The sequence below is a fragment of the Pholis gunnellus genome (assembly GCF_910591455.1).
Source record: "Pholis gunnellus genome assembly, chromosome: 15".
NCBI classification, from domain to species: domain Eukaryota; kingdom Metazoa; phylum Chordata; class Actinopteri; order Perciformes; family Pholidae; genus Pholis; species Pholis gunnellus.
In genome coordinates this window covers 3948832-3963920 of record NC_136542.1, presented here as the reverse complement: position 1 = coordinate 3963920, position 15089 = coordinate 3948832, and the positions used below count along the sequence as shown (strand labels likewise).

The 15089-nt window shown below is 41.0% G+C and overlaps 2 protein-coding genes across 2 annotated transcripts in view; both read right to left on the bottom strand.

The window, feature by feature from the left end:
* Positions 1 to 3605, bottom strand: part of numb (NUMB endocytic adaptor protein) — a 35355-nt gene extending 31750 nt beyond the window's left edge. Inside the window, 1 exon segment of the mRNA XM_079174237.1 lies at positions 3468 to 3605. The gene's annotated coding sequence lies outside the window, so the exon portion shown is untranslated.
* A 3796-nt stretch (positions 3606 to 7401) lies between these two features.
* galnt16 (UDP-N-acetyl-alpha-D-galactosamine:polypeptide N-acetylgalactosaminyltransferase 16) overlaps positions 7402 to 15089 on the bottom strand; it is a 31056-nt gene continuing 23368 nt past the window's right edge. The window contains exons 9-15 of the mRNA XM_079175098.1: positions 14316 to 14419; positions 13449 to 13575; positions 12951 to 13043; positions 12221 to 12304; positions 11403 to 11529; positions 10279 to 10395; positions 7402 to 7550 (exon numbers count right to left, since the gene is read on the bottom strand). Coding sequence (XP_079031224.1) covers positions 7407 to 7550; positions 10279 to 10395; positions 11403 to 11529; positions 12221 to 12304; positions 12951 to 13043; positions 13449 to 13575; positions 14316 to 14419 — 796 coding nt within the window. The 3' untranslated portion in view covers positions 7402 to 7406. The remainder of the gene's footprint in view (positions 7551 to 10278; positions 10396 to 11402; positions 11530 to 12220; positions 12305 to 12950; positions 13044 to 13448; positions 13576 to 14315; positions 14420 to 15089) is intronic.

Below are 15089 nucleotides of genomic sequence, written 5' to 3'. Positions count from 1 at the left end.
TGGACGGTCACCTCATACAGTCCATGTTGCATTGCATAAATGAATATAAAGATGTCTTGTTTCCTAAATGCCCAAACTTAAAACACAGCCAAAGACGTTCCTTAGTCTTCATCTTGTGTACAATCAGCTTTTGAAACAGACGATCCATTATGTGAAAAGGTCAAGACTTTCCCTCTGCGGTGGAGGATAACACTGCTTACCAACAAACACACCAAACACACAAGTTCAATCCAACTCTGCGGTTCCACAGAACCTATTTTAGGCTACTTATGTTGAAATGGGGTCAGCTGCACATTTGAGATCCTGATTCTAAAACCTCCCCTCTGGTTGAATCTTCTCCGAGTGTCTGTTGGATCCGGTCCCAATCAGCTCAGAACATGGAGCTCTAGCGAGTACAGACAGTACGCTTTTCTTTCTAATGATGCAAAAGGTACCGATTCCTGCACGGAACAGGATGTTAACGATGCTCGAGAGAACAGTCGTGCTCTTCAGGGATCATTTTACAGGTGATCTCTGTGCTTATCCAGAGCAGAAAAGGTTCTTTTGGTGCATTTTTGTTCACGGTTCAGCTTGAGTCTCTTTGTGCACCACACAAACCTCCAGACTGCAAGCAGCTCTTTCACCGAGCAGTGTTTTGTTAACTTATCGGCCCAAAAGGTTAGAGTGTTCGACAGAGGAGAGTGTCAAAACAAATCCCACTCTAGTTCCTGCAACTTGTCTGCATTCTTTGTCCTAATCTCTGACATTTGGATTACATTCTCACTCCTAATGAACAATAACACCATCAACTTGGACCAGATCCCGATTGTCAGGCCTTTCGGTGAACCCGAGTTTGCGTGTCCTTATTCTCACCTTCCTATCCGAACATATGAGTCTGTTATTAAATCACTACAAATATGCTTGGTGTGCCCACACTTCTGGTGAGCTGTGATGACTTGACAAAAAAAAAGAAAAACAAAAGCACACGTTGTGGATGACAACACGAGCCGGCACATTCATTGGCCCGCATCAAAACTGCAGCCAAAGGCAGTGGTGGAAGGTGACTAAGAACATTTACTCAAGTACTGTATTCAAGAATACTGAGGTACTTGTTCTAGTTTATGGTATGTTGTACTTCTACTCTACTACATCTACTTCAATATGTTTTTCTAAAAGCTTTGGTTACTTTTCAGATTGACCCCTCTTGGATCAGCTGGAAAATGCATCAACACAAAGCTGAAAACAGGGCTGTTTTTCTGAGCTCGTGAAAAGTTGACTTTTTAAGAGATATGAGGTTCTCGCAGGCAACAGACGTCTGATGATCATAGAGAATATGCTGCATTACTGAAGATTAAAACACTCAACAGTATATAAAAGGAGTCCAATTTAGCACAACCATAAATATATACAGCATTAAAATGCAGCATACACATTAATGCAGCAGTAATATTAATTGAAAAACATACAAAAGTAAAATAAAGACAGTGACTACTTTACGGGATATTGGGTACATACTTTAGGTAGATTTCACTGAACGTAATTACATACTTTTACTTGGGTTTTGAATGCAGGACTTTTACCTGTAGTGGAGTATTTTCACAGTGTGGTATTTGTACTTGTTCGTAAATAAAGGATCTGAATACTTCTTCTACCATTGGCCAAAAGCAAGGATTAACATGACAAATACAAGGGACATGTGAGCAGTCAAGAGATGGACACAGACAGACTGTCCTGATCCAGACCGCTTGATGTTGTAAAAGAAGAAAAGACACACAGAAGCACACCGCCCTGCAGTGTCCTCTCATGTCTATTCAGCTACCGCTGGACCGAAAGCTCAGCGGACATCGACGCTCACTCTGCTTTCACCACAAGCAGCAAGAAGCTCGACTATCTCGCCGCTATCAGGGTACAAAAGTGAAGCCCTTTGATTGCGTCGTCATCGCACGGCAAGTTCGTCCACCCGTGTTGCATCACTACACTCAGCATTCACATGTGCAGCTCACTGCCAAGAAATAGGGCCTCTCCTTTGAGGAGCGAGAGAAACACTGGTTTCTCCCACAGTGTGAATCACAAAGCTCAGGAGAGAGACTCGCTCTTGCATTCTCCTCCTCTCTCAAACAGCTGACAGGACTTGCACAGTGGGTTTGATGGCAGATAGCCAATCTTGCCTCCCTCGTTCTGTGAGATGAGTTAAGCCACGAGTTACTTACAGAAGTTGGGGGGGGGGGGGGGGGAATATCTCTTTGTATGGGAGAGACATCAAAATCCCTTTCAGAACACATTTATCATTTTCAAATGGTTCGAAACCCTACGAACAAAATTACAGCTAGTGAGTAACTTGTCATTTTCATCAATTAGTAGCTAAAATGCCAAATATGTGCTGGGTTGAGATTCTAACATGGGTGGATGTTATGCTTTATTGTTTTATATATGGTAAGAAATAGAACATATTAAGGTGTTAGTAGGATACAACAGTCATTACGAGTACCACATATTGTGCTGCATATCTCACTATCTTGTAATATGTACCAGCTACAGCAATTGGATAAAATAATCGTCACATTAGTCGAAAATGAAAATAATCATGACTTGCAGCCCTATATAACATACAAGTGCCATCAGTTTTATAAAGATGTAACCGTCTGTTTCTAGCTTGGATTGCCTCTTCACAATGTACAGTACAAAACAAGTGGCATCTGTCAATGTTTTACATACCTTATGCTGCCAACATAGATGAGTCAGTTTGTATTATTCAAGTCATAAACCTCATCACCACCCAGTTAACACAACAGTAATGACCTCAATAACTGTGGCTAATGAGAGCACCCAAATGTGGTTAGTGTGCAATAAGCGGGGTGTGTTTGTACCGTCGGTCTAAGAAGTAAACTCCAAGCTATGACACCATATAACAGAACCTAGAGCACGTTATCACACTGAGAGTTAGGTCTATGAGTCACAGTTATATCTTCAGAGCAATCAACATTTTTACAAACTTAACCAGTCACTAAACTTAATTGGAAAGGAATATTCAAGCCTTTAATGCTCATCCTATATTAGTAACAATGACATAACACAAGTGTGACAGTGTGAAAATGATATGACTGAATGATGTGCTAGCTGATAGCCTCCTCTAGTAACGTCCACCTCTTAAAGTTAACCAGGTAAATATCATTAGCTTCTGACGTTAACGTGAGCTAGCTAAATAACCTCTTAGCTCATTCTTTAGGAGAATACCTTTTGAAGGATGGAAAACATTCAGCTTTATAACAGATTAACATGTAGCTCGTCCTGGTTTCTAGTCCGTTAGCAAACAAGCTAAAAAAAACATGTAATTGGGTTCTACAGTGAGCTTGTAAGAGTCGTGGAGCTATAACGTAGCTGCGTGTGCCGCATCCACACAAGCTAGTGCTGCTTAGCTTGGCGAGCTAACAAGCATTACCCGGCAGGCTCATTAAAAACACACACATCAATCAAACCTACAAACCGACCTGAGATCCCCGCTGCGACCCAGAAGATGCCCCGTAGATGCCGTCACCTTTGTACCACGAACCGTGCAGAGCAGAAATGATTCAAATTCCACAGAAAGTGTCGGGAGAGACGCTCGCAGTCCAATCGCTTCAGCCACCGCCGCTGAATGGCTGCTGCTCGAGGACTCAACCGAACGTCCTCCTTAGCAACGGACCGCCTCCGCGCGACCTCATTGGACCGGCGCGTGCGGAGTGATCGGTAGGCGACAGAGCAACCTGTAAGCAAACCGGAATTTCGCTGCATTTATTTAATTTATGAAATAAATATCGATATGAAATATAATAAAGCAATTATGGTACAGGTAAATGAAATAGCAGAGTAAAAAGTGAAATATCAAATTCACAATACATACAATAAGAATAATATTAAATTAACTAACTAAACAGTAGTGCAAAGATTTAACCAATATCTGTATATTAACCATATCTGTAGATTTATCACGGCAAGAGATCCGCTGCTAGATTAGACAAGTGCTTCAAATGAAATTACTCGGATTATTGTAGTGTGACCTGCTGATAGAGTCCAAAATAACTAAAACTATATTTGATGCTCCCTTAAACGACTTATCACGGTTCTTTTTATCAGGCTGTCCTATCTGGAAAGTGGGAGCAATTCCACTGAATTCCTTAAATTAAATTATGGGATAATTTCTGTCTTAGCTCCATGCACAGTGGAACATATACAGATATAAAGCCATGCAGTCAGTGGTGGAAAGTAGGTTACATTTACTCAAGTACTGTACTTAGGTGCATTGTTAACGTATTTTTACTTCACTTGGGTATTTCACCTTTCTTTATACTCGTACTTTGCTACATTTTGGAAGCTGATATTGTACTTTTTACCACACTACCTTTAATTGACCATTTATCATCAATACATGCAATGAGTGTAGACTGAGTCTCCAGCAGTGGTGCAAGTATTCCCATCTATTAGATCTTAACAGTGCGTTGAAGGTCATGTTTATGTTGACATTAAGTGTTTGCATATAAAAACCAAAACGTGTATTAATGTAGTGAGGTATGTGATGTCAAATTGTACTTACAAGGAGCGTGTGACTAAACGTACTTGTTAACATTTAGTGTCCGGCACCTGTCTGTCTTCATTATATTCTCTATCTGGCTGATATGCAAACATGAGTCCAGTCGCTGGAGGAACTTCTGAAACCACAGAGTTTGAAGGGCCATTTGGATAAAACCACAGTATCCACTTCCTGTTTTACATGAGTTTGAGTCCACTTATCGTTATTTGTCAAGTCTTGGAAACGTTTTTTTAAAGACCAACCACTCACTATGTTGTCTTTGAAAACTGCTCTGACTCTTCACATTCATTGTCCTTTGTCTTTTCTCAGGTTTCTGCCATGTTTGCCCCCCCCTTTCCTCCCCTGATGATGAAACCTCGGCCCCTTTCAAAGGGCAGAAGTTTATCAGCATTAACTTGCATTCCTCGCATAGCTACGCAGCCTGCTGAGCTGCAGCGTGGCATGCTTTGTGGCCTGGAAGGTTACAAAACCAACGAGGAAAAGCAAACTTAACAAAGTTGTCAAGCCTGTTGATCTGATGAGTGACATGCCGATTTTTGCAGCTATGAATATCGCTCTCTCAAACACACACACCACAAACATATTGTCTCTATTGTCCTTTTACCGACACCCTCCTTTTATTCTTAATTATCTTAAATCTAATCTTCTTCATGACTTCTTTTTTAAAACCAAGCCTTCATTCATCAACCCGACAAGGTCAATATTGCTGGACAGCCTCTAATATATCTGTGAGGTTATTCTGCCCCCTTGTGGTCACTATATGTACATTCAGCTACACAACTCTGGTGCACCCACTCAGGTGTCCACGTCATACTGTATGTTCCTCATTTCAAAATCTGTTTTCATGGTTTAGAAGAAGTACTCAGCTCTTTCATTTCAGTACAAGTACCAGTAAAACTACTGTGTAGAAATACGGTTACATTTAAAATGTTGCTTGATTAGAAGAACAAAAGTTCTACCGACAAAATGTACTTTAACTTCCAAAAATACTATCTAATAATATCATACAGAATGACTCATTTCAGAACAACATGTATTATATAACTGGATTATAATTATTGAGACATTCATGTGTTCATAAATGGTGCTGCTGGTAAAGGTGGATCTAATTGTAACTACTTTATGTACTGCTGGGTAGCTTAACCTATAATCATATTAATGAATTTATGAGTTGATTATATTTTGTATTAATAACCTGAATCTGCAAAGTAACTAGTAACTAAAGCGGTCAAATAAATGTAGAACGTGGAGTAGAAAGTACAATATTTCCCTCTGAAATGTGTATAAAGTAGCAGAAAATGGAAATACTCAAAGTTCAAGTACCTCCAAAGTGTAGTACAGTAACAGTACAGTTCTTGTGTAAAAGTATTTAATCAATTTCCACCCCTGGAACTGGTCAAATATGTGCCTCAAAGTAGATCAACTTGATTATAGACGGCCTTTGATGACTTCTAGTGCGGCTCAAATGCAACCTGAGCAGAGGTTCACGTCTCTAATCAGACTATTTAAAAACACCAGTGTGTGTGTGTGTGTGTGCAGCGGTATAAAAGAATGAAGTCGAGTAAAGTCAGGCTCAACGAGGCTGTAATGTTCATTATACACCAGAAGACAAAAAAAGATTAAAAAATGATGTAATAAAAGTGGAGAGACAGCCAGCTTGTGTTTGATGTATAATATGTCTGTAATATTGCACATGTTAATGTTAGCATGATGCTATTCTATGTTAAATTAAAGCATGTTTTAGCCCAAATTCAGTCCAGTCTACCCTTCCTATGTTGAATAACACGCTAAAGTGGTCTTATATGAATCTCAAAGTACTGCTGAGGCTGACATGTTTTTACTTATCCTGCCATGAATTGAAGTTTAGGACGAGTGGAAATTGTATTAAAAAGTCTGTAAATAACCAAATTCATTCAGATTCATCCTCTAGAGGTCACCAATGTTTGTGCCACATTTCATAGAAAATAGATGTTTAAATATTTCTCTCTGGTTATCGACACGACCAGCATTTAAATCACACGGCTAAAATACTCAAAATGTTCTTTATTACATATTTCAAATATTTGTTGGATACATGTCTGAGTGGATGAACTTTTAAATATTTATCTGTCAATCATATTTGCAATGAATTAGAATTACAGGACATTCTAACAAGTGTCTTTTCCAACTTATCTTGCAAATAATTAGAGCAATAATTCTTTTGTTACCACATTTTATTTTTCAAACAACATATAGAGTACTTGACACAAAAAAAAACACACAAGCCATTACCTGCTTCAAATATTTACATAAAACTTTGTAGAGAGACAGAAAAAGAAAAACATTCTTTGGGTCTGACCATGCAAAACAATAAATAATGTTCCTGACAGTGCTTTGCATGGCGCGCTCTGAAATAATAAGAAAACAAAAAGCTCTCAGACTTACTTGGCTATACATGAAGCTGCCCTGGTCCACACAGTCATCAGAAGGACGAGGCAAACCCTCACTACTCCAAATATAAGCAAACTGCTGAACCAGGATAGATACAGAAATGAAATGTGAGATGTGCAACAGTTTTCAGTGAAAAGCTTAAGATTACGTAGAAGAACTGCAGCATCCTTGAAGGACGGAGCACTGTACACAAACGGACCTCAAGATGTTTTGCTCGACGAGGCCTTTCCGAATGTTTTCAGCGACGCTCGTGTCGCCGGTGAGCAGGAGCTTGAAGTTGACGTCACAAATGTACAGTCACTACACTCCGTTCATCGCCCCCCCCCCCAGCGAAGCGACACGCAGTGTGCAGATGTGATCCCCATGAGTCCCTCTGCAAGGCCGGGTCCCTCTCCCCCCACCCACCCCCACACCCCCCGACCGCCGTGGCTCAGGTGATTATTTGTGGCTCCCAGGTCTGGCTGGCCATCTGGGGGCGACACTGCGTGATGACCAGAGGGCCCGTCGGGGTCTGGCTGTCCAGACAGAGGCCACTGACCATGTGCTGCAGAGCCGTGCCTTTAGGTTTCCACTTCTGCACACACAAGAGAGAAAAAAAAACAGTTCGTTCTTTAGAAAGTACAGACGTCGTCCTCTGGTTTGTGTTATGCCCTGATCATAAATCACAGAGATCACATGAATGATTGACTTGTTGGACATGAGAGCCAGCTGGAGACACACTATTTGCTTTCACTGATAAAATGTTCTGTACGCCTTCTGTTACCGAGTCCTGCAGCGGTGGAAGGAAGCAATAAAGTAAAGAATACATTTTTAGTAGGCCATATGTACTCTATTTTTCTATTTAATACTCCTTTATACTTTTACTCCACTACACTCCACTAGTTTCAGTTTTAGTTACTTTACAAATAAAGATGTTTAGATACAAAAAATATGAGTAAAAAAAAGAATAAACAGTTTTATAGATAATAGTTGAAATTAGCGCCGCTTCGACCAACTACACCAGTAAAGTGCTACTTACACATTAACGTCAGTATAAAAATCCAATAATATAACATTTAATAGAATAACACTCTGGTACATTTTTAAATAACAGCACAGTGTGTCGGGTAGATTTCACTGAATACCCCTCGGCTCACTCCTTCCTTTGCAAGACTGAGGGAACGTGGGCCGTGGAGTGTAACACCATGGTAACGGCTTTGTGTTTTCGTTATTTACTTCTCCCTCGTTGATGTAAAGGGGTCGGACGTGACATTGAAGACAGTACGGTGCTACATATTTCAACAGCACCACAAACTGCAGCCTCCGAAATGACCCTAACGTTGAATCAACAGCACTCTAAAATGGGTCCAAACATAAACTGAACATTATAACCTTCATGAAAGAAGAATTAACTGCAGGACTGTTGCAATAATGTCAGCAACTAAGTGCAGGATGTGAATATGCTAAAGTCCAGAGGAGTCACAGGCTCACATTATCATGAATAGTGTTGTATTTCATTTTTATTGTTGTACTTTCTCCTAATATCTATCTATAGATTCGCCCTCCTACAATCCATTCACAGGACACTCCACCCTATTGTAACCTGATTTCCATTCAGTAACATGTCGGCTGGTTCTCTTTGATTTTCCGTAATATTCTTTTAAACACAGACTCCACAGGGTCCGGTCACTTGGTGTAGAAATGCCGGAGCGAGACTGAAGTAAAGTGAGAGGGAGAAAGAGCTCCTCATAAACCAGGCTGTCCACGAACCACCGGGCGGACGTGATTTGTTCATCAGCTTGCTGATCAACTCGTTAGAGCTGAACTTAAGGCGACGGCAGAGAGCGAGAGCGCCAAGAGCAGATCTCTGGAACCATCTGGAGGCTTATCGATGTGCGGAGGTGAATGAGAGGTTAATCCTAAAAGCCCAGAGGATGTGTTTACGTGTGTGTGTGACATACTGTAAACATGTGCTGTTATAAACATGTACTGATATATGAGCCTTTAAGTGTGAGCGTGTTTGTGCAACAAAGACTTGGGGAGGAAATGAAATGTTAAGAGTTTAGTAACAATGATTAGCACATTAAGTGCTTCAAGTGTTTTGCGACATGAACCAACGGTAAACAGATATAGGTGACAGTATACTTTCTGATCAAATTGTAGAGTTTTCTGTGTCTTGGAATATGTCTAATTCATGCCAATAAATGTCCAAGTATTCTGTTATATTTATCCTTATTGGACAAGCTTCTAAGACAGCGTTTGAACCAGCGTTGGGCATCATCTCTCCAGTGAAACCCAAACCTTTAATTGAAAACACAACGTTTCAATAAAACATTAATAATCTGAGAATATAAAATGTTGCACAGCTGCTCCAGACTGTTTTATGCAGCAGTGATCTGTCCTACTGGTAATGGATGACATCACTGAAAAATATCTAAAACTAAATTACAGCCCAGGATCAGATCAACTCACATCTTCGTTCTAACTTAAGTTTGGTTTAATGGCGTACGTATACACATTTCTTTTTTAAAGTTATCACCATCACTTGTTGCTTTAAGAGTTAATCACTTCAGTACTCACAGAGCAGAGTCAAAAACACAAGTATTATCTTTTTTCTTTCTTGGGGATTAAACGCTCAGGACAAAGAGGCCAAATGTCTCCCACAGCAAGAACCGGTTTCTTGTTGATGGGCAGGTTTCCAAAGAACTCTCAAGGGATCGCGACGGGCCTGCAGAGAGATGAGAGGATGGCCTGGCCGCGCACTCACACACACATGGTTCGACTTATCAACTCCCTCTTCGATGTCATAACTCAAACGTACAGCCAATGCGGGTCCACATGGGACGACGTGTTCGACATTCACAAAGAGGAGAACTAGGAAAGGAACAGGATGGGGCCTGAAGTTATGGGAACGCTTGTTCTGCTGCATCTATGAAACGGACTGCTCGTCCTTTCCTTTGCATCAGTGCAACGAGGCCACCCGGCTCGTCCTCCTGGCATCATCGCCAGCAGGCGGGCAGCTTTGCATCTGCGCCCGGAGCCGCCTCTCGTCTCCACGTCTCTCGTGTCTCATGAGTTCAACGCTGTGAGTGGCACATCGAGGACAAATGAACCGCCTGACTCCCAACATGAGACAACCATTTGGAAAAAACCGAGACCTTCTGTTAAAATGACTGATAGTGCAAGATTAAAGCGGATTCCCGTCTCTTTTGTTAACCCTTAGTTAACACCATGACTCCACGGAACAACTTGTTTCTTTGAAATGAGTTATGGAACCACTTAAATGCACTGTTTTTTGAAAGGCGAACACTATTTCTTCTTACCTGTCTGGGCTCTTTATTATTGCAGGGCTCCATCTTGACTTTTGACCCCGCTGTGAAGGCTGAAATGGCCAAGCAGAAGTCCTGCTGTCGGATCAGTGGCTCTATTAGTTCCCATCGCTGCAAAATACAGAAAGAAAAGAGGACTGTGGGTTATCAGAAAACACTGAGTCAACATTTTCCGGTTCAATTTGAGGGACTTTTGCTTTCATTTATTCTTTTATAAAGTACTAGTACTCCGTTTAACATTAGCGCTCCACTGTTTCTTGCTACATTCACCATGAATCCAGATATCTTCACTCTGTGTTGCAAGGTTTGTGTTTCCAGCTATACAACTGTAACAACTGTAGCCCTTACTGGAGTACAGATTTCCACAGCTGTCAATCAGAAACAACAACTGGTTTAAAGAGATGCAGCCTGAAATAGACAAACTTGGCTGTGTTTACTTCCTGGAAAAAGGAAAAACTGTTCCAAGTTATTCTCACACCCAACCACATGTCCTTCTCAGCAGCATCCTCTTGAATCTCTCTGCATCACCTGCCGGCTTTATTCTGAGCCACAGGTGGGAGGCTTCCTAATAATACCTCTGATATCCAGCTGAGCTCATTATGAGTAACACAATGTTAAAAGCTCAACAGTGACTAATGTTGACTACCGTGAATAAACTTTAATTAAGCTTTGGCATGCAGTTCCTCATGTGATGATTGATAACACGGGTTTATCAGCTCTGTAACCTAGCAACAGAGGATTCAAAATATATATATATATATATATATATATATATATATATATATATATATATATATATATATATATATATATATATATATATATATATATATATTATAGATATATAGTCTACAGAGGTTAAAGACTGAAGGATTGTGGCATTAACATGATGATTAAAATGTCTATATTTTCGCCATAGACGTTATCATACTTTATGCTAATTTGTTGGAGGAATCACAGAATAAATATTTACTCCATTACATAAGTCATTCAACTTCGTACGAATCGAAGCATCCGACTGTTGAACATCGTCAGGTCAAACCACCGCACGCTTTCTGACAATAATTCAGACTTTAAGTGTACGAGTCACAGTCTCGCCCGAGTGGCGGAGTCCTGACCTGCGACTGCGGCCTGATGGCTCCGATGCCCCGGCACTCTGCCAGGCCGAGGGTGTCTGTCCCACGGGCCTCCAGACACAAACCGCCTTGTCTCAGCACACTGGACACCGCTTCCTGCTCGGGGACCCTGAGGGAGCCGTTGAGAGGGAGGAGAGGGAGAGGCCAATGAGAGGTCTCATTACGACAAGAAAGAACAGATGGATTGAATTGACTGGTTTCCCTGTTGAGGATTTGGATCGCACTGCTATAAGTAATGCGCCCTATTACAACACGCTCTTATGAAAATATACAATTACAAGTCAAGAAACCACAGTTATTTGGAAGCATGACATGGAGTAACTAGCAGGGGGCTTAAGAAAGAAGCTGGTGGGATCAACTCTAATACCCCACTCAGATGTTCCCATCCAAATTGGATGTATTAATTAACATCATTGGTTCTGAATGTGGGGTCATATTAATTCCAAGGATTTGCGCATATTTGTCTAATTTAGGTGCTTGGGAAGAAGAAATGTTGACTGCATTTATCATTGTGTCTTTTAGCCTTTTAGTTCTGAATGAAATCATTTTTACCTCATTTCAGTGTTTGGAGGCAAACTTTGGCCCTTGTTGGTGTTAAATAACAGTTGAAAATAAGTACTACCAATTCTATCCACAGGTCAGGCATGCCAGGATAACTTGCAGTCATACCATATGCCTCCATTCAATAATGATATTTGGATGTTTGACCTTCACTGTGCAGATTTTAACACGAGAGGTTTCATTCAGGTTCCTCTGTTCTCACCGCTAACACCGCTTCGCACAGCTAAAAGGTGTCGTACCTCAGCTCAGGGTAGACGTTCTCCATGTACCAGCGGAAAGGTTTGCAGTTCAACTTCCGCCGCAGAGTCAGACGGTCTGCAATGCTACAAAAACAAACAACGCATGAGGATGCAGAGACAAACAGAAAGAGAGATACAGGAGAGACGTTTTGCTACAATCTTGCTGATCAGTTTATCGTTTCAGTAATTTTGCAAGTAAAAACTCTCATTCTCTGGTTCCAGCTTCTTCAATGTGAGGCTTTGCTGCTTTACTTTGTCATATATGACAGTGAACTAAATAGTTTATGATTGGATAAAACAGGAAATTCAAAGATACCACCGTGGGCTTTGGGAACTCATCATCTTTCATTCATTTCACATTTTTTCTATATTTTATGATATTTTATAGACAAAACGATTCTGTAATGAATCAAGAATATAATCAGAAAGTGAATCTGTAATGAACATTACTGTTATTTCAGCACGAGATACAAACAGCCTCAAAAAGTGCACATAAGAAAATGGTGAAATACAGAGATCTTGCATACTAGCTCTACTATAACACGAGTTTGTGTGGCAACAAAGAGTTTGTATTGGAAACCATGAGCATGGGTAGAACAACTTGTTTACCACATTGGTTGCCTGACTGAAACATTAAATAATTCATAAAACATGGAATCAAATAAAGACACAATCAGTGAGTCTCTAACCTGTACGTTGAGAGAAAAAGGAGAGAGTAAAACGGACAAACCTGCCAAAGGCCTTGCCCTGGGCTGACGGCCTCGCAGAGTAGTAGTACTGTTTATACTCGTCCATCCACACCTCGGCAGCCCGCCGGGTGTTCCTGCACGGACACAGACACACAACACCTGGTCAGGCACAGTAATGACACAGTGCTGCTGGCATTCCTGGGGGCAGCTCTAATGACAGTGTCACACACACACAGGGGTGTTCAGACGCCACGAAATCCCCACGTCTCCATCAGGAATGTCATCCTCCTTACGTTCTTTGTGTATTTGCAAGTGAAGACAAACCGGCCAAGGAGACAGTTTAGTGTGTTTCAGACCAAATCCAACGTGCAGCAGTATCTTTTAGACAAGATATTTACTCAAAACTCGACAGTATTTACAGCCGAAGTTGACATTTTGTGCAGCACATTGGTGGTGGTGGTAAAAAATGTGTTGCTGAATCACTGAGTTTCTTTGCAGGCTCTTCAGGCCTCACAGGTCTCACAGATCAACCCACTCACTTGATGTAGGTGAGAGCATTGCCTTCTGGGAAGTCGTAAGGGTGCCGTTTCCTGAACACGTGACCCACGCGGCTGCAGGGAAGAATCTCCAGGCTTCCTCCGCACATCCACACCCGGAAAGAAAGCTCTGCAGGAGGACAGACACAGAGGATGAGGTCAAGTATGCAGGCAGGTAGTCTGTCCTATATATATATGTGTGTGTGTGTATTTTTGATGCAGTCGAGGGATATCAGCTGTAAATCAGCAGTATGAAAGCTGTTGTTGCGGATAATTTAATGCTCATGCTGCAAATTCCAAGGACAGAATTGGCATCTACAGAACGGGCTGCTGGGCCTCTGCAGCATCCAGAAACATCTGCGGTGGTCCAGAGCCAACACGGCTCAGTACATTAAATATAAACGAATGCCAGTTTCATGACTTGAATTGGCAGTCAAGCAGAGGAATAATCATTGTTTATTCATTTCAAATAGTTCCACATTATTGATATTCATCGACGTTAGTGAGCACAAGACTCATAGATTATAGGAAAATCATTGTTCTTCTATGTTACTGTACGTATACCAATGGGTTGCAAGCAGGTCAAATCCATTATCCCTCATTGATTTTCCTTTTAATACTGTGACTTGTGCGATGTTGAAGTTTACAGAAGCTACGTATAAAGATTTGGTTAAATATTCAAATTCAGTATGTTTTTCATCTACTAAAGTACGTGTGTGATCTCCTGCTCACATACTTCTCTACCAAAATGTAAACATCTTTTAGAAAAAGGAAGTTTAGGAAAATTATTTGAATTAAACAATACAAATATAAATATTTGCAATGTTATGATATGTCTGAAGTTTTTCCTTGAGAGTTGAGCGAGCTCACCAAAGTTCTCCCCCCCCCAGATGTCCATGTGGGTGTCATACTGGCCCAGGTGGTTGAACCAGCTCTTGTCCATGACGAAGATCCCACCAGCGATGACAGGAGTCCTGCAGAGTAGAGCGGAGTCATTTACTGTAACTCACTCTCTTATTCAGGGAGACATTTTCAGTGCAGCCAGAGGAGTCTGGGAAGTTTTTATAGGATGGCGTCACGAGGATGATTTCTAATTCTGCAGAGAAGACTTCATGCTTCAATTGAAGTTACAATGTAGCTCAAATTCTTAGTTCATAGTTAGACTTACTGTGTGTTAACTGCTTTGTGCTAATTCAACTAAACATTTGTGTGGAAGTAAAGCACAACATCCACTGACAAAATAAAGGCCTTAAGGTGGTTTTGTGGAGGGTCCTTGTGTCAAAATACTAGTTTTATGATTTGTGCTAACATGTTGTGTATTCCTAAATGAATTTGTGTTGCATCACTTTACCATTTCGCAAAACTGGGAACCAGGGAGTATTTTAGGGTAGAAAAAAAACATCCAAACATCGTGCACAGAGAGCAGGAAGAACAGTGGGTTACAGTACAACGGGCCCAGCAGCTTATTCTTCCGGCCATGGGCAAAGCAATTTAATCTTTAAACAAGAGATACCACAAAGGTTCCTACATGACAGAACAGAGCAGACAGGCAGAAAAGGTTTTAAATGGTTAAAAGAGAAGTTTTAACCATTTAAAACCCAGAATTTCTGTTCTATGTGTCGCAACATTATGATCATGAGGAAA